General features: G+C 50.3%; 7 protein-coding genes across 7 annotated transcripts; 3 read left to right on the forward strand and 4 right to left on the reverse strand.

The window, feature by feature from the left end:
- Positions 1-30: 30 nt before the first annotated feature.
- Positions 31-1,584, reverse strand: MIND_00968900 (WD-REPEATS-REGION domain-containing protein; the record flags this gene model as incomplete). Its single annotated transcript, XM_037366301.1, has 2 exons — positions 31-528; positions 574-1,584. The coding sequence occupies 2 exons, from the start codon at positions 1,582-1,584 to the stop codon at positions 31-33; spliced, it is 1,509 nt and encodes a 502-aa protein (XP_037217713.1).
- A 3,355-nt stretch (positions 1,585-4,939) lies between these two features.
- MIND_00969000 (uncharacterized protein) lies at positions 4,940-7,005 on the reverse strand (the record flags this gene model as incomplete). Its single annotated transcript, XM_037366302.1, has 10 exons — positions 4,940-5,108; positions 5,156-5,630; positions 5,679-5,784; positions 5,830-5,886; positions 5,939-6,020; positions 6,076-6,172; positions 6,227-6,438; positions 6,489-6,519; positions 6,566-6,704; positions 6,757-7,005. 10 exons carry the CDS (start codon positions 7,003-7,005, stop codon positions 4,940-4,942), a joined length of 1,617 nt encoding a protein of 538 aa, XP_037217714.1.
- Positions 7,006-7,558: 553 nt separating this feature from the next.
- MIND_00969100 (uncharacterized protein) lies at positions 7,559-9,255 on the forward strand (the record flags this gene model as incomplete). Its single annotated transcript, XM_037366303.1, has 5 exons — positions 7,559-7,843; positions 7,900-8,276; positions 8,323-8,422; positions 8,468-9,042; positions 9,093-9,255. The coding sequence occupies 5 exons, from the start codon at positions 7,559-7,561 to the stop codon at positions 9,253-9,255; spliced, it is 1,500 nt and encodes a 499-aa protein (XP_037217715.1).
- Positions 9,256-9,647: 392 nt separating this feature from the next.
- MIND_00969200 (Zn(2)-C6 fungal-type domain-containing protein) lies at positions 9,648-10,799 on the forward strand (the record flags this gene model as incomplete). Its single annotated transcript, XM_037366304.1, has 3 exons — positions 9,648-9,912; positions 9,961-10,679; positions 10,734-10,799. The coding sequence occupies 3 exons, from the start codon at positions 9,648-9,650 to the stop codon at positions 10,797-10,799; spliced, it is 1,050 nt and encodes a 349-aa protein (XP_037217716.1).
- Positions 10,800-10,930: 131 nt separating this feature from the next.
- On the reverse strand, positions 10,931-14,789 carry MIND_00969300 (Phosphatidylethanolamine N-methyltransferase; the record flags this gene model as incomplete). Its single annotated transcript, XM_037366305.1, has 17 exons — positions 10,931-11,301; positions 11,352-11,415; positions 11,461-11,676; positions 11,722-11,884; positions 11,929-12,004; positions 12,050-12,276; positions 12,326-12,527; positions 12,573-12,633; positions 12,680-12,768; positions 12,814-13,106; positions 13,157-13,553; positions 13,606-13,719; positions 13,767-13,933; positions 13,980-14,060; positions 14,112-14,176; positions 14,223-14,566; positions 14,615-14,789. 17 exons carry the CDS (start codon positions 14,787-14,789, stop codon positions 10,931-10,933), a joined length of 3,105 nt encoding a protein of 1,034 aa, XP_037217717.1.
- A 906-nt stretch (positions 14,790-15,695) lies between these two features.
- On the forward strand, positions 15,696-16,688 carry MIND_00969400 (CMP/dCMP-type deaminase domain-containing protein; the record flags this gene model as incomplete). Its single annotated transcript, XM_037366306.1, has 5 exons — positions 15,696-15,746; positions 15,796-15,828; positions 15,873-16,022; positions 16,063-16,496; positions 16,547-16,688. The coding sequence occupies 5 exons, from the start codon at positions 15,696-15,698 to the stop codon at positions 16,686-16,688; spliced, it is 810 nt and encodes a 269-aa protein (XP_037217718.1).
- A 2-nt stretch (positions 16,689-16,690) lies between these two features.
- On the reverse strand, positions 16,691-18,014 carry MIND_00969500 (putative alpha-ketoglutarate-dependent dioxygenase ABH6; the record flags this gene model as incomplete). Its single annotated transcript, XM_037366307.1, has 10 exons — positions 17,889-18,014; positions 17,804-17,833; positions 17,706-17,752; positions 17,624-17,637; positions 17,504-17,567; positions 17,381-17,458; positions 17,326-17,332; positions 17,216-17,272; positions 16,977-17,167; positions 16,691-16,922 (listed from the first exon to the last, which is right to left on the reverse strand). Exons 1-10 carry the CDS (start codon positions 17,997-17,999, stop codon positions 16,691-16,693), a joined length of 831 nt encoding a protein of 276 aa, XP_037217719.1. The 5' UTR covers positions 18,000-18,014.
- Positions 18,015-18,051: the final 37 nt, after the last annotated feature.

Consider the following 18,051-nt stretch of genomic DNA (forward strand, 5'->3'; position numbering starts at 1 on the left):
AAATCCTAAGTCATGTCATTCGTAGATGTGTCATCTAATAATCGGCCCTAGCCAACTTGCTTGACGCTTGACTTCTTTCCGCCTTCCCCATATATCGTAAACCTTGAGTTTTCCTTCTTCTGGGAGCGCTACCACAAGCTTCTGCGGCGCGTTGGTGTTCATCGGACTTAAAACACTGCCAGCAACGAAGCTGGTTTCTGAGGCCAGAAGCACACTTTCTCGGGTAATCGGACGAAAAGCCGGCAGCGAATATACGGCCACTGCGTTTGTTGATGCAAGAGTTGGGCCTAACGGCCAGAGGATATTGCTATGGTTGATGGTCTGAGGAGGAACAGCAGGACCAACAGTCGTGAGTAGTTCCTTGAAATTGGCCGAGAAATGCAATCCGACCAGTTCGCTGCCTGTCTGGAATTGCGAAGGAGTGGTGGCATTTGAGCCTGAGATGGCGTCCACGTTCCAAAGCCTAACTGAGCCCTGCGTATCGCCTGTGGCTAAGAGCCTCGGCTGCCAGGGACACCAAGCAAGCGCCTACATAACCTTCAGAGGAAGAACTATTCACGGGGAGCGGCGCACCGAAATCTTTCCCTCGTGTTGCATCTTCTTCCGTCGTTGGTAAAACTCGCCAACATCCAAAGGAGTTTTAGTGCGGGTATCCCAAGTGAACACGACGCCATTATCGTCGCCACTAGCAATCAAACGGCCATCAATATTCCATTGCAGAGCGCCAATGCGGGCTTCATGCCGTGTAACTTTTGTGGCCTGTTCCTTCATCTTCTTTGTCGGTTGAATGCGAATGTCGTAGTGTCGGATGCCACCTTTAGCTGTGCCGACGGTGACAATATTGCCGTAGCAAGAAAGAGCAGAGGCTTCTTTGGTAGTCCACCCTACAACCAGCTTCTTCGCCTCCGTGTCCCAGAGCTGGATATTTCCTGTTGTTGTCGCAAGTGCAACAGTGCCATCGCGCTGCTCGATACCACCAGCCTCGAGAAGCGCCAGATCCCCGTGTTTGTCTTGGATTCGGCATAGTTGCCCGACCTCCGCGTTGTTCGGAATGTTGACCATGGAGCGATAGTGAACGCGATTTCCCCGACCAAAATAAAGGATCTGTTGGGCAGAATACGCCAATGGCAAAGATCGTCGACTGGCTGGAGGAGTAGGCTCTGTAGTAGTCGACTCGGAGTTGGAACCGGTAGCAAGGGGTAGCGAAAAGTCGATTGCAAGGCGTGTAGCCCGAAGGTTATAATACGCGGAACCTTCGGGAAGGGTGGCATGGAACGCAGCGAGCGAATCCTGGCCCGTTGAGTGGAAAGACGAGTAAGAGGCGCTTCTTACGAGCCCACGCGTCGATGCAGGGACCGAGCTCCGACTCGTGCCCGAAGCAGACGAAGACGCGACCGAACTGGGGGGACGACGAGGAGGGCTGTCGGGGTTGAGGGAGAAGTACTTGCTGGGGTCGCGTGTTGAAGGAGTCCATACTGCGGGTGGTGGCATCATTGTACGGCTTCGTTTGGGGGTGCGCTGGACGGGGCTGTCGACATCAGAGTTCGTTCGTTTCCGTCGACTGGGACCAGGAGTGTTGTCCATCGTGGATTGTGTGGAAGGGAAGCAGACTGTCCACTCGGTCAAGGAGGGTGACGAGTTCTTATACCCTGACCGCCGAGATGTCGATTGCTTATTATCTACGCGCCGGTTGCTTTGTTAGCTCCAAGCCATCGGCTACTTAATCGAGAAGAGAATGGCGCTGACAAAGCGTCGACGTCTCCTATGGCGGTAACCCCATAAACGTGGCTCAAGAGGTCGGGGCGACGCCTGATCATTATTGAACTGTGGTCAGTGCCTAAGCATGTATTTGGCGGGCAACTCACTCACAAGCAAAAGAGCAGAGTATGGTTTACTTCATGATCACAGTTGCTCACGAAGAAGACAACGCCGGACAGACTCGGGCTCCTGAACCTCAATCGAACCTATCCTATCCGCGGGGATGCCTTTCCATGGAAGGAACACAAGGCGCAAGCCATGGTGAATCTTTGGGTCAGAAGCCCAAGTTACTGGTGCTTTTGCGATGTGTCGCCTGTGCCGATTTGCAATGCCCACTGAACAGAACAGTCTTAATATGATGTTCTAAGAAACTCTTCGGTGATAATACTGAATAATATTCACCTCTGAACAAGACAAGACGCCTACGAGCCGCTAGGGGCCATATGACGGGAATATGGTAGGCCGCAATCTGACGGTTGACGAAAGCTCCAACGATGTAGAAGCCGTGTTGAGATGAGGTAGAAGGAGATGCTGAGTGCGATGTTCTCTTCTACATGGGGGAGTAATGGAAGTGGTCGATTATGTCCAAGGCAAGCACCCTGGAGAGCACGTGCACATCAACTTTCTCAGGCTGCCCTCAAGGCCTACTTAACTCCACCCGATTTCTGCCGCTCATCTACGACAGTTCGTCGGGGTGCATCCAATCGAACGAACGATGAAAAAATACATCCATGATCTCTAAATACTACAATAGGTTGTCCATGATCGCTACAAGTTGCTGGTATCAAGAGATGCAACTGGGTTATTTCTGCCCTTAGAAACAACAATCCAAGCATAGTTCTTCCGCGCAACAACAACACAAAACACCAGCAAGACACGCCATTAGACCGCCACCGGCACCACTCGACTGTTGCGCGGGTTGTTGTCTGTCCCGAGAATGAATGGCCTGCTACAGCGAACTTCGACACGACGACATACACATATATTGTTTGAGGTTGTTGGTACCCGCCCTGCGGGTACTGTCCATATGGTTGTTGCTGGTTGTAGCCGCCTTGGTAGGCATTTGGTGGTTGCTAACAGAGTGTTCAATGAGTTGAGGCCAGTAGTACCAAATGAATGGAACATACTTGAGGATAATACCCTCCCTGGTTTCCTTGCGGGGAGCCCGAATACTGAGGTTGTGGCTTGTAATAGTCGTTGGCGGACATAGATCACGTTCGTGGATGAAAAGGGACAAGAGAAACCGAAAGGTGGATGGTGAGAGGGAATTGGATGGTCGCAGCAGAGAGCATGCCTTTATACCACGTTCAGATGATGCTTCACGGTGATCGCGGGAAGTCGGTCTGGCGTGTAATCGCTATTGGTTGGAGCTGCGGAGTGTCTAGCTACATAGCTGTGCTTCCCGCAGTTCGCCAGAAGCCTCGAGGCGATGTTGATTGTGGACAGCCATGAGCCCGAGCACGTGACCGCGTGGAAGACGGTATTTGTACAAAATCGACATCTCTGCTTCGTGACCTGGATATAAAGCTACGCTGTCGGGTATTGGGCACAATAGATGCGGAATACACGGCTACGTAGCAGTTATCTCGAGCCTAATACGATCGAAGTCAGATTCGTGGACATTGTTGGGGGGGTTGAAGATGGGGGTAAGTTCGCACTGAGGCCTTCTTATATACCCAGCCATAGGCGGCGTCTGTGACAAGGCATAACACTCACCATACAGCGGCTAGTGCGGTAATCGACCAACTAAGTCTTCGTCACGGTTGTGTTCATGCATTATCTGGCCGACCACGGGCGCCGGACGGACCCACAAGACACAACGAGGCAGATAGCCAATAGATATTTCCGGCACAGCAGCCGACCTAGCGTGCTTGCCCAATACCCTTGGCGAGCGAGTTCCCCGTTTCAAAGGCTGGAGGCAACAGAAGCCAGCTGGATTCGAAGATAGCAAGAGTGTGCGTCATTGCTGAGGCGAAAACATTCAACGGAGGGATCCACGAAAGATAAGAACCAAGAGCATGACAATGTTACGTGTAGGCGGAGGGCCTTGGTTCATTAAGTCTTGACTGCTTTGATAAGATATCAAACGGAGTGAAGGGAGAGTTAATTGTTGTGATGTCGAGGACTGTTTGCACGCGTCGGGTGTTTGAGCGACGGTCTGCAGGTAAATTCTATGTTCAGCGAAAGCCCCGCATGGGCGTCGCGCCACGCGCGAAGAAAAGACCATCTTCGACGTTCGGGAAGCTCGAAGCAACTGTAATGCCATCCAGCCCTGAAGCAATGTTGGAGGGGAGCTCGGCATCCAATTGAAGTCGACTGCAAACAATGCCATGAGGAGAGTTGACTCGTCCGGTTGGTGGAACATCGTCAGCATGGTCTACGACACAGCCAACTCCGCTGTGCTCTATAATCAGCTTGACAGCTGAATAAACACAGAACGCACATGGATGTCGTCACAAGGCTCGCTGAAGCAACGGAGCATGGCCTTGCCTGCTGGAAACACCAGCCTGCGGCCGTCATATTCTCCTCCAAGTCCACGATGTCTCGGAGAGCCAAGTCTATTCACCGTTGACAAAGCCTCAAAGTGCGGGTACATGAACATGAAGACAACGAGGCCCACTGCTGATGTGGATGAGCCAGCACCAACTATGACTTGAAAACCATCTCACCGACGTCCCCGTGTCGTTATACCAGTACCTCGCCTTCAGGAATTTATAGTGACGCGTATATGTCTCATACGGATCTCGTCCCAGAGAAAGTGGTAGGAAGTACCCAGCAAATATTCTGGACTCCGAAGTCTGGACAATTGACAATCACGAACACGAAGGGAGGTCTAATGAGCGACTGTAAGTAACAGTGTTGCAGAGAGTTAATTGAACAACGAAACTGCAGTGTTGCCAGCGTCGAAACGGATATGATTACGTAACGACACGGTCACGAGCGTCATCGGTATTTGATTCATCCTATTATGATCCCAAGACACTTGAAAACATATAACTGTATATATGCAGCTTATATTCATCCTCAAGTAAGTATATAGATATAATATCTTATTTAAGTATTACAAGTAACACAGCCTGATAGGTGGAAACCAGTCAGAAAACTACTAGTAATAGTACTAGTAAATGAGTCCAAGGTGCTAGCACATTGCAATGACATCCTTGGCGTCTTTCATTCTCATTTATGCCTTGACCCGACGACGAATCATCATTTTCGCGTGGACGGGCACAACCGAGATGTCGCCCAACGAAATATTCGGCTCCCTTTTCGCAAAGGGTTGGATCTCGTAATGGAGAAGTATATGTGCGAGTATCAGCTTGATGTTGTTGGCAGCGAAGAATCGTCCAGGACTGGGAGAGTTATCAGTACATCACAAGTTGAAAGCGGTCGAAGTTACCAAGCATGGATGCCGGTAGAGAAGGGCAAGAAGTGGACGGAGGTGTCAACGAGCTTCGGCGCATGAACCTGCGCTTTCTGGCTCTCTGCGGCTTCCTCTCTGGGGCGACTGAAACGGAAGGGGTCAAACTCGTTCGGCTGGTTATAATATTGCTCGTCAAAGTGCAATCCGTCCATCGCAACGCCTAAAGTGGAGTTCTTGGGTACAACAAAGCCATTCGGGAGGGTGATCCCGTTCTCGGCGCGAACGCGCCGCGCCATGGAAGTACCACCCACACCAGAAATACGACTCGACTCCCGAATGGCGCTGTCCAGCCGATGGAGCTTGTTTACCGCCGCTTTAGTCCAAACACCTTCGCTCTCAAACAGCACCTTTTGGGCTTCCTCTCGTAGTGAGGAAACAATCTCTTCAGCATTTGGAGCGGACCAAATATCTAGCAAAGCATTGGTCGACATTATCGTAGTCGTCGTGATTGCTGAATAGGCATGAATGGGAAACCGACAATGTTCAGAGAGCAACATACCAGCAAAGTTAAGCAGCACAATTCTATAGGCAAGTGCATACACAGACGTCTCGTCTTCTGTGTTGCGTTTGAACGATTCACGAACCATCCATGTGATGAAGTCATTCTGGATACAGTTAGTTGTCACCAAATATGGGAATATACAACTTACAGGTTCCTCCCACGCATAGGTTGGATCGGCTTGCTTCTTCTTCATATCATCGATTCTCTAGGAAAACAGTCAGGTTACCAATATATATAGTATGGGCCATGACACGGACCTGTTTGATCAGCGGTTTTAAATACTTCATAGCAATCCCAGAATGCCGCCGATTGGGAATGGTCGCAAACCAAGCTACAGCTCTGCGGAGGAGATGTCATCAATTCAGGCGATTTGAGGGGGGTATGGAGGACACACGGCTTCATAAACTTAGGGAAGAGGTGGAGGATGTAGCTGCTGACAGATATATCCCTCGCAAATCGAGTGCCTGCCATCACAAAGTCCATATTCCCACCTAAGTAAGCATGGTTGAGCTCCCAGTGGTCAACAAATCAGAACGAGTACGCACATAGTTCCTTGCCAACAAATATGCGATTGGCGACACGGCCGACGGTGCGAGTCAACGAATCAAACACAGGGACTTCGCGCCACTCGCCATCAAGGCCATAGAGCGTTTCAATGGAGCTGACGATCTCCTCGACGAGCAGATCATTTAGAGTACCAATGGTGCGGGTTAATTCACGTTTGATGAGCAGGTCAATCATATCATTGGAAGTGATCCTACAATGTGGAGTTAGATATGGAGACATTTGAATTCAAGTACGGCTTACGATTCATGGCCCACAGTGTAAGTGAATTGTGCTTGAATCCATTAGAAATGTCATGGAAAAAGGATCTCGACTGTTACCAGTGTCAAACGTGCAATCTTTCGCATTGAGTATTTCATCCGGATGAGACGCAAGCCAACTCCCCATGCTTGGTGGAAGGATAATTTGCGGCCCCTTTGTCCACGTTGGCGCAATAAACAATCGGTCGACCTTCGAATACTGCGTCGAAATGAGTGTAAAGATGGTACATAAGACGAACGAAATAATTTACCTTCTTGTAGCCCGCCCTGTACAGGGCGACCGAGTCAACAAGACCACGATAATTGGCACGAATAGCCGAGAAGAACTGGTTTGGGTCCTTGCCCATCCATTCGAGTCCAGCTACTCGAGCGTGTTCCTTGCGTGCCTTGAGGTCGGAGACGAAGAACAAAAAGATGAATAGAAAGACGAGTGGGCCGCAAACTGCGGAAAGAGCAAGGGTGACGAATGACGAAACGGAGGGCAAATCAGAGCTAAGCATTCTGGAAGAGGACGGTAAACGGTTGTTGGGTAGGAATAGGCGTCACATATTTATGTTTGCTGCTCGGTAAGTGCGTAGTTGCAAGGGCATCAGCTAGTGTCCCATTGAAGCAAACACATCAAAGATCAACGATCAATGAGACCAGCCTTTGTTGTGTCGAGTTTGGAGGTGATTGGCCACGTATAGAAGAAACGCATTGAACAGACATAGCATTTTGAAGTTTCAACCATCAATGTCCTAGGCGAATTCGGACCACACTGTCATCGGAAGCAAAGAACGCGTTGAGAGTCATCCATAATCTTTGAGTGAGTCTTGACAACCAAATACTCTCCATGGTCCCATTACAACGGATGGCGTCTCATCTTTGCCACTGAGGCTGGACGGAAGTTGTCGGACGTTGAGCAATGATGTGGCAGTTGCAATCTGCCCAACGTAATGAAAGGCTGTTTCTGTCCACATCGAAGCGGCTGTCCAACGGCTGTCGCGGGTTGCTTTTCTGATGATCTCCCGTTTCTCTCAAATGCTCGCGATGTGCTGACAAGTTGCCCCAGAAATGATGAATAATGCAACTGTGGCCACAGTCCTCGTACTCCTCTATGCAGGGCTGGGCTTCGCGACAAACCAGCGGAAGCGCGCCAAACTACCCCGTGTTGGTCGGGCGGGGCCCTTTGGTTATGCTTGGACCGTGCTTCGCTCTGTCCTGGATAGTGACGGACTAGTTGAAGAGGGTTGGGCCAAGTATGGCGGAAAACCCTTTGTGTTGCCGTCAATGAGCGGGGAGTGGATTGTACTGGGCCCCGACGACATCGAGCAACTTCGGCGGTCGGACGACACAGTGGTGAGGCCATATGGTTCAACGCGTTTCACCGCTTTTAACAACCTCTTCGCGACCAGTTCAACGCGCCGGAACGCGCCAAAGCCCTCTTCCTCCCCAACACAATGTTTGGAAACCACCTAACCGACCATCCATACCATCTCGAGACAATTATCCGTTCCGACCTGACCAAGTCGCTCCATTCTCTGGTGCCAGAAATGCACGAAGAGGCGCAGCTTGCAATTCCGGACCATATTCCAATCATCAGCGGCCAAACATCTGCGACGATTCCTCTCTTCTCGACGATGGTCCACCTGATCGCGAGGGTATCTAATCGTGCAATGATCGGTGCCCCAGGATGCCGAGACGAAAAGTTCCTCCAGTATCAGGTATCCGTTGCGGAGGAGGTTATCCCAATGAGTCAGATTTTGAACTGGTTTCCTGCCGCGTTACGACCGTACGTTTCCTTGAAGCTAGCGCCGGGATGCTCAATCGATAGGCAGGGTAGTTTGGAAGCTTTTTTGCGTAACACTTGGCGCCAAAGATCGCGCTGTGAAGTTGATTGGTCCGTATGTCAAGGCGCGGATAGACTATGCCCAACAAGTCAGTGGCAACCCTTAATTAACAACATTGCTCACGATTCAACAGGATAACCCCAGTACGATTGTGGACTTGCTTCTTCGTTATGCTCCAGAAGAGGAAATCAAGAATCTTCCCATGCTTGCAGCACGTGTTGTCCATCTCAATATGGCTGCGACGCATACCTCCGGAATTTTCACTACCCACGCCCTCTTCGAGCTCGCTCGTCTGCCTCCGGAGCAGGTCGAAATGGTTCGAACAGAGATTGCTGCGGCGATCGCGTCCGAGGGAGGCGTGTTAAACAAAACCGCGGTCGGAAAGTTCTACCTCCTCGACTCCCTGTTGAAGGAGATCGGGCGGTTCCACTCCTTGTTTGCCGTGGGGTCGTCGCGGGTGACGCTCAAAGAGGCTGTCATCTCGGACGGAACTGTACTTCCACCAGGCAGTGTTGTTGCCTTGGCTCCAAAGCCGATGCATAATAACCCCAAAACGTACTCCGATCCGGAGACGTTCGACCCTTTCCGCTTCACCAAACTCCGCACCGGCGCCGGAACTGCAGCAGATATCCAACAGTCGTTTACAACGCTGAGCAACGACTATATTGTTTTCGGTATCGGCAAACACGGATGCCCTGGCAGATTCTTGTAAGTGAACTGTGTGTACAGTTCCGAAAATGGTGACGATATTCTTGTAGTGCGGCGCTGAAGATCAAGGTTGTTCTGGCCGAATTGCTGCTGAATTACGATTTCTCCTTCCCAGAGGGCGCGTCGCATGCACCAAAACCGTTCTCGTTCAACATATTCACGGTCCCCAACCCAACAGCAAAGCTGGTCTTCACCAAGCGCCAACGGTTTTGATTCTCTGATTTCAGCGGAAAGAGGGCGAAGTAGTGCAACAGAACATCCCCAAATCGGCATTAATTATTGATCCTTTATTCATTGTAAAAAAAGTTGTTGGTGAAGAGCTGACCAAAACGTACTATCCAAATCTTCCAGCTCCACCATCAAAAGTTTCAAACGAGACTGACGACAGCGAGTAGTTGGCGAGTTGCGAGCGGGGGTTGCGACCCAGACAAGTAGTTCGGGTATCCAAGAGAGTTGACGGGAAAAGAGACTTTGGCCGAGGTTTTCAGCTGGAAACCTGAATTTAACCGATGCTGGTTTGGGTCAAGTAGTGGTCAAGTTGATGGTGTGACAGTCACATCACTTATCTCTGTCTTTTGCAGGATGCAGCGACAATTGTTTGAACTATGGCCTTCACTCTTCCACCCTGCCAACGCGCTTGGACATACACGACATGGGGAATGCCTCGTCAAATCTTGACCCTGGCCGACCAGTTTGAAGTGCCCAGTCCGCCAGCGAAGGCCGACCTCATTATACGCGTTTCTCACGTTAGCCTAAACCCCGGCTGCTACATCACCATGAACGCTATACCGCCTTTTGTGAGGCGTCTTATCTCAGGGAAGACTGTCTATGTTCCCGAAGGAGAGTTCTCTGGTGTTGTGCATCTTGCTGGTGCGATTTATTCGTCTAGATCCAGTCTCAAACACTGAATACGAGCAGGGCCTGCTGCACCAAGTCATCTCCAGCCTGGGACCCGTGTGTTTGGCTCTTTGCCGGTATCTACGCTGTTCTCTGGCCAAGGGACCCTCGCAGAGTACATTCGACTGCCGGCCAATGTTGTTGCTGTCGTTCCATCATCGTTAAATTGGGCCGAGGCGTCGGGACTTTCTGGTGGTGGATTGACCGCCGTTTGCATGCTTCAAGAAGCAAATATCACTCCTGGCACTCGCATCTTCATCAATGGTGCGTCTGGAGGTGTCGGGACAATGCTCCTCCAGCTCGCAAAAGCCCAAGGCGCCTACATTGTCGCAACCTGCTCCCCGCGGACAAAAGCCTTGGTAAAATCCCTAGGCGCCGACGAAGTAGTGGACTACCGCACCCACTGTCCCCTCCCCTCTTTCCTCGCCCAAAATTACGCTCCATTCACTTATATATTCGACACCATCGGGACTCAAGCGCTTTTTGAAGGGTCTCCGTCGTACCTCTTGCCCTCAGGTCTCTATATAAATGTTGGCAACTTTGAGGGGTTCGGGACCGCCATCTGGAATGCCATGCGCAACTCATACCTTCCTAAACTCTTTGGCGGGGTACCCAGGCGATATCTCATGGTCAGTACGACGCCAAACGCGGAGAAAGCTACTGTCTTGGCGCGGGTGGCGGAAGAGGGGACAGTGAAAGTTGTTGTGGATGAGGTATTCGCGTTTGAAGATGCATTGAAGGTTATTATTATCCTTCCTTGCTGTCTGAATCACATTTGATATAACCCGTTGAAGGCATACGACCGAATCACAGAAAGGCATGCGATGGGGAAGGTTATCATCAAAGTACAAGACATTTAACTTACGCACGACCATTTGCCACTTTTGCCTGTACAGATCACCTTTCCTTGCACCATTTGCAGACCAAATTCTATTGCTCTACTTCCACATGAACCAAAGTAAACCCAATCGTAAAATCATCCAAAGCGTCTTCAAGAACCCGCACTCCCTCTCACCGACAACACTTCCTTCGAGTCCATAATCCTCCTCGCCAACGCTGACAGATTGGCATCCGCCACCACCACCTCCGGCGCATACTCCACATCAAACGTCTGCTTTATCGCGCTACAGATACGTTTCGCCTGTTGTTCAGACCAGAACGCGAAATCGTCTGGGTCTCGTTCCTCCTCCTCAGCCAACCCGGAGCCATCAATCGAGTTGATCTTGGGCCTTGGCGTCGCTGGCATGTCCGGAGTCTTACACGAATCCGGAATGAGAGACGGATCCGAGTCGAGGCAGAGGGGTACAACACGCTTAAGATTCTCCCGCACAGAGGCGAAAGTCAGCTCGGCTGGTTTTTCGACTAAAATTAAGGTCAATTAATGAAGAGACTTTGCATAGAGTGTAGCAAACCGCAAATCTCGATCGGCGAAACCAGAGCCATGACGTTGTACTTGCCATCATGATGGTATCGAATCTAGGGGAGGTCGACACAGGGCCTAACGCTTGCAGCGAGACACACCTCGTATTTCCCAGAAATCCACGGCAAGGTGTTACTCTTGAATGTGACCGTTCCGGAGGCCGTGTCTGCATTTTTGCTGCTCCCTGCTGCAGCTCCCAGTCCAAGACCCAACCCAAGACCCAAAGGAACATCGCCATCCCATTCCTCGTCATGGACAGGCACCCACATTCCCAACGAACTTGTGCGCGTAACAAGAGTCGATTTGTTTGCCCCAATCTAAAAAGGTGTAGGGGGAGTAAATAAACACCAGGCAGAACATACTCGATAGATTCCGATCCAATCTTTACGCGAATGATTCTGGGGGGCCTCCCATTTCAGTCGGATTGGTTCACCGAGTTGGTACCGGAGGTGTCCATCAGAGGCAGGGATAGCGCTGAGCTTGTATTTGGTCGCATCGAGAGAGGAGATATCATTGGCGATGCGACTATAGGAAATTAGAGACTATGGCAAGCAACCAAGGGAGCTTACGTGATGACCAGACGCTCCCTCGATTGTTGCAAGAGCACTTTAGTATCCTGCATCACTTCCGAGATAACAGGTCGCGCTACATCATGATTAGCGCGCTTCACTTGTTTGGATTGAAACCCACATTTCGCGAGGAACTCTTCCACCACATCAGCTGTTTCTTCGTAAACTTTGTCGAATGTCCCCTTGACTTCCCTGGCGACTTCTGCTGCGACACGTTTGAGTTCAGGGGCGTGCTTTCCGGCACGCTTCTCAAGCGCCCGAGCGTTCTTGGTCGCGACGCTTTTGATGACTTTGACAAAACCAGCATCTTTGCGTAATGAGTCGCCGTAAAGTTTTTGCATGTGAGGACTAGAATTCAATTCATCAGCTGTGTCAATCAAGTAATATATGCACTCACTTTTCGACGGCACTGAGGAACCACCAGTGCGACAGGTGCCGGATGACCGCAAGTGCGAGAACGAGCCCATGGCCTGTGACGAGCGCAAGGCCAAACCAAGAAGCGCCACCCATCACCTCTGGGTTATTGAGATACCGATAGATTCCCGTATATTCAACATGAGTCGGGAAATCCTCCATGAAGAAGTCTCCAAAGAACCAGCCTGAATGCAATGAGCGCATGAATTGATCGACATAGTGTTGCTAACCGAATGGCCCAAGAACTTCAAAACACTCAAGCGCGGCCCAAATATGGAGTCCGACGAGGAGCTGTGATGGATTAATCTCAAATTCGCGCGGAAAAATAGGCTCTTACAGCGCCGATGGTATGCCTGAGTAGCTCTACCCCAACCGTCCAGTCGTTTGGAATCGTGTAAGTCTGCCAAACGAGGCCGATGAATGAAACTAACCATCGTTCAACGTTAGAAAACAGGAAATAATTGTACGAACCATATGACATGCACAACGTCAAATTGTACAAGGACTTCCAGTTGGTGAACGCCTCGATGGTAGCACCACGTGCGTCGCCGGTCGGATAATGGTAATTCTTCATGAAATGCCGAACAAGGAACTTGTTTTGTCCTTGAGCTCGAAGAATTAATCCAAGCCCAAAGCAGCTGAAGAGGCACCACGAAAGAGCGTGGACAAAGTGCAATGTTAATGACTGGAAGCCTGAGAATTGAGGGAGGAGCGACATAGTGAGCGAGTAAATGATGATGAGCACAAGAGTCGCGTCGTTCGCTCTAGATGATCAACTCGGTGAGACAAAAAACACCAAGTCGGTGGCACGGACCTGAACAAATCGATGTTTTTCAGGATGATCGTGTCTCTCCTGAAGTACTTATTGAAGAGATCGTGTTGGGATATCGGCTTCTCCTTGTTCCTCATGTCTTGCGTAGCATCGAAAGAAGATGAACTGGCGATAGAAACCGTTGGCTGATGGCGTTTGATACGACCAGCTGGGAGGGGAGCAGCACCTAATTCGCCTTCCATTTCGGTTTCCAGATCGGTTTCCGTTGCGGTTTCTCCTTCGGTGATGGATGGGGTGGAAGAAGCATAACCGTCGAGTTCAGGACTGGTATCAGCACTAGTTGTTGGAGTCGCGGTATTGCTGGTGCTCTGCCCACGACGAGGTCGCACAGGTGTTCGCTTGGCGATTGCTTTGCGCTGCCCATACATGCGTTCGATATCTGTCTCAAGTAATTAGTGAAAAGGTCAAGAAAGGACAGAAGCAAGACATACGGGGGTTTTCGAAGAAAACTAAGAAAGCGAATTGTGCTGCGTGGCCAGCAAGACTGACAAACAAGACTGCGTAGCTTCCGCAAATGAGAGAAAGGCCGTAATATCCAGCATAGCCTATTTATGTCAGTGAGCATGCCAGGATAGTTCAGTTAGATGCTTACCGACGGAATACATGGGATGGGGGGCCAGCTCAAATACTCCGTCGAAAATAAGAGCTCCTCGTTGGAAAAACACATCGCCCCAGTACCATCCATAATCTTTGACGACGTTGTGAGCCTCAGTTTTGACCCACAGGTTGAAAGCAATCATCAGAATTCCAGCCACCCATCTCCAAAAAGTCAGAGATTATGCGGAACTGTGTGTTTCGAATATACCTCAAGACATGGACAAAAAATGACAGGTCCGATGGGACGCGGAAGCAAGAAAACCCGAACATGCAATAGGCCACGAAGTCGCTAAACGGACATAAAAATAACGCGCATCGGGGGATAGAAACGCGCACATACTTGAGAAGGATGACATCGACCACTTGCCGGAACAATAGCCATGTGTTGTACTCGAGTGGGAGTTCCTGCATTGCTTCAGTCTGGAAAACGCCGGAGAGCAAAAGCGGGCACGTCAAATGAATAGTCCTCCCCCATTTTGCCCACGAGCTGCTTCCTAATCCAAGCCTTCATTCCGGGACGACGTTCCGCGTCAAGCCAGCCTCGTCGCTGTACCTCGCGGACAATCCACTTTTTTTTGCTCTGCTTTGTGAGTATCCAACCCAGTCCGGCATCATAAGCCCCGCGCCAGAATGCAAAATAGAGAAGGAAAAAGACGCGTGCAGTTGAGCGTGGGAGAACGGCAAAAAGCACGAGCTGGAGACCGAGAAGCGCCAGATTAAGCAGGTCAAAGTGGCTTTTAGGATAGCCCGGATGGAAAAGGGTAAGCACATCATGTGTGGTAGGAACTCTGAAAACTACGAAGAGGTTGAAAACTCCATCTGTGTGTGTGCCAACCGACTGACCTTCGCCTCCCGGGGTTTTGCCCCATACAACTTCTTCATTGTGGATTCTCGTCTCTTCAACAATGGGTTCGTTATGGGTCAAATCTGATACTGAGCTGCTCGTTCGTCGTTGGCGGAGGCCAGCCATGGTGGCAAGAACGAAGTCGTGGTCGTCACAGACGTTCGGCAATTTCATTTTTCACAGGTTTGACATCCCCAAATATTTCCTCACTGGCTATAGTCACTCAGTCTGTCCTGTAAATACTTGTATACGACCAAGGCCTAGCTGCTACTAGCTCAATGAGCGTTTGACAGAAATCTGAGAGACTTTGAACTTTTTAAATGGCTGAGAAGTTGTTGTGATAACATGTTCAAGTTCACAACGATAAGATTGTATTGAACACATAAGCTCTGAGGAGAAAAATGCATGTTTATGGGCCTGAAACTCTCATCGAAGCGCAGCCTTCGCACTCTAAACTGCATAGAAAGTTGAGGGACGGTAAAATCTCGGTTGTCGAGGTTAGAAATCAAGGCATTTTGGGAGTGATGAGAGTCGAGTCACTCGTTCACAAAGACACAAACGGAAGGAAGACAAACTTCCTACCTGGGAAGAAGAACCGGAACCAGACCTTTCTGACGACGAAGACGACGTGGGCGACGACGATCATGGTTAGATTGGAAGGCATCGAAGAGGAGAACCCCGCAGACAAACGACATACCCGGAAAACACGCCATTATGATCCCCAAAACTCATGCATTCATGCCTATGACTGACAACACCCAACCGTTACAGCCAGCAAGCGCTGGCATACGGAACCACCACAATGACACCTACACCATAAACCCCCAAAGTGGAACGGCTCTGCCCTGTTGTCCGACGCACCCACGATGGCTGCTTTTACGAGCACCGCGCCTTAGTAGCAGTAGCGTACTTGCCCGCGGAATATAAATGTGATTCAAAAAAAAAAAAAAAAAAAAAAAAAAAAAAGTCGAGTCACTCTTGCAGCTTCTTTCGAACTTGCACTACCGTTTCGCAACGCTCAGCGCTTAGCCTTCCTCGTTCTAAACCTTATTCTTCCAAAAGAATCTAAACCGATCTACCATGAACAAGTCGCAGTTTTATAAGTCGCAGTGTATCGAGGCCGCGTCAAAGGTGTGTTTAAGTTCATGCGTAATTGGTGGTTCCGCTGAAAGATGCTCAGTCTACGATGTACTATACGCTTGGGTCTGTTATAGTAAGATTCCCCCAGCTTGCTCAAGTAGCTTCTCATTGAAGTAGGTCAAAGGCGGGAAGGTGATCTCGACCGGCTACAATCATCAGCGACCGAACTATGACACGCCGGGGGGCGGGAAGCCGTTGTCTATGCACGCTGAAATGGCCAGCATCTTCAACGCTACTCGTGGCCTTGCTCCCACGCTCAAGCAGCAGGTTCAACCGGGCATGGCCAACATCACCGCGACGACAACAGGCACATCTTGCTGTGGAGGAGAATCAGGACACAGAGAAGAAAAAGAAAAAGCAGAACAATATAAAGCACGAACACCCCCCCAACTACAACACCTACAACACCTACGACGAGCAGCACGGGTTGGCAGCAAGCAAGGATTTAGATTCGCGGCCAAATCCGTGTCGTGCTCCTTATGCGGTTCCGACAATGCGGCAGCAGCAGGCTTACCGAGAACCCCATCGACTTTATCATCATCATCATCATCATCACGAAACAGAGTACGGGTATGAGCAGGAGAGGAGACGGAAGGGAGTGTGGGAGGGTAGTCGGAGTTGGCACAAGAGGATGGCGCTTGGCAGGCGGCCACGCTTGGCGAAGCTCAACGGAGCGGACCTCTACGTTTGCCGGGTGACCCGGTCCGGCCAGCTGGCTTGTTCAAAACCTTGTTGGCGTTGGTCAGTTGCTTCCCTCCCCATAATTTTATCACTGACCGATAATCACCTAGTATCGAGTGGTGTGCGTGGGCAGGGATCAAGCGAATATTTCACTGGAGTCTTCTTGAGCAACGTTTTGTTTGCTTGAAGGTTGGGGAGGCGTTTGGGGCAGACGACAACTACGAGACCCTAACAGACGCTCGATTGAACTAATTTTATCGTCTGTTGACTAATGTCTTGAGCTGCACGACTTTCTCCACGTCTCGGCATGTCAAGCTATACCTCGTCTCCCGCTCCAACATCCCTCCGTTGTTCAAGACCTCCAAGATGGAAGGGGAAGTCACTCGGTCCCAATTAGCGATTGGAAGTGATAGTGAGTCGATTTGAACGAGTGGTTGTTTGGTCTCCGTCGGCAAAACCACGACATCTTTTTCGACCTCTTGAATCCTGCAAAGCCATCCATCAGGTCTGCGTTGAGACTATAATCAGAAAAATCCGAACGCGTGGAGATGTGACGAGTAAAGTGAGTCCTGCGAGATGACGACTGAGCGCGGCTCGAGTAGCACCGACATTACTGGTGTCGAATCGATTGTGCGGCCGTCTTCCTGATATCGATAATAATGGAACATAGAATGGGAATTCAGCGAGATGGTGGCTACGACGGGAAAGTATGCTGGTCCATCTTCATGCGGCTGTGGATAAATTGGAACAGACGTTTTCAATAGGAAGATTGTCCCCACCATAATTCCTTGAAGGTCGGACGCCTGTTGAATAGAGTGCAACATGCTCACCCTGTCCTGACCGATACTAAACAAGAATAAGAGACTTCAGGAGATCGGCGAAACCAAACCTCGTTCCTAGGCTTGACTCAGAAGGTCGTTTACCATGAAAACATGGGTAATTACATAATGATATGATTGGGTTGGCCGTGCGGAGAGCGCGTGAACGCGCCAGTAGCTCGTAGACGCGCGATAATATCGGGACTATGGTTGTTGAGCACTGGCTCGCAGTTACGTTGCCGGACCTACTAGCTCTCGACAAACGGCGGCATGGCCTGTGCGATGAGTGTGTTTTTTGACGTCAACTCGCCACCTGTTTAAAGGGAGGAGTAAGTCGGATTTTTCCGTGCCAGAGGAGAGGGTGCCAACCCCAAAGTTGCAGTCTAAGACCGTTGATTCAGAGATGTTAGTAAAGTTGCAGAGCCCCGCAAGTCCGGCTATATCCACACACCGCCGATTGGCCAACTGCTTCCATCGCTGTTGAGGGGTAGCTTGAATCTACGGCGGGAGCTGAGGCCTGTGCTATATGTTACACGGTTTCTACCATACCTTTTCAACGAGATATTGCTCCTCCTCCATCTAGCGAGAATAAGATCGGCGACTCCTTGAACAGAACGAAGGCAGTTGTGCGTGCCGTAATAAAATTGGGTATGTAATAGACAGTGGGGGGTCCAGCAATATGGAAATCCGAAAGACTTAGGGCTGTCGCAGTGGATAGACCAGTATCTGTCGTGGGCTTGTGCATGGGTCGCGGGTCCAAGTGAACAGAGTCACAGAAAGTCACAGGACTCGGATAC

This window comes from Mycena indigotica, assembly GCF_014461135.1.
Source record: "Mycena indigotica strain 171206Taipei chromosome Unknown Mind.scaff0008, whole genome shotgun sequence".
In the NCBI taxonomy this organism is placed as follows: domain Eukaryota; kingdom Fungi; phylum Basidiomycota; class Agaricomycetes; order Agaricales; family Mycenaceae; genus Mycena; species Mycena indigotica.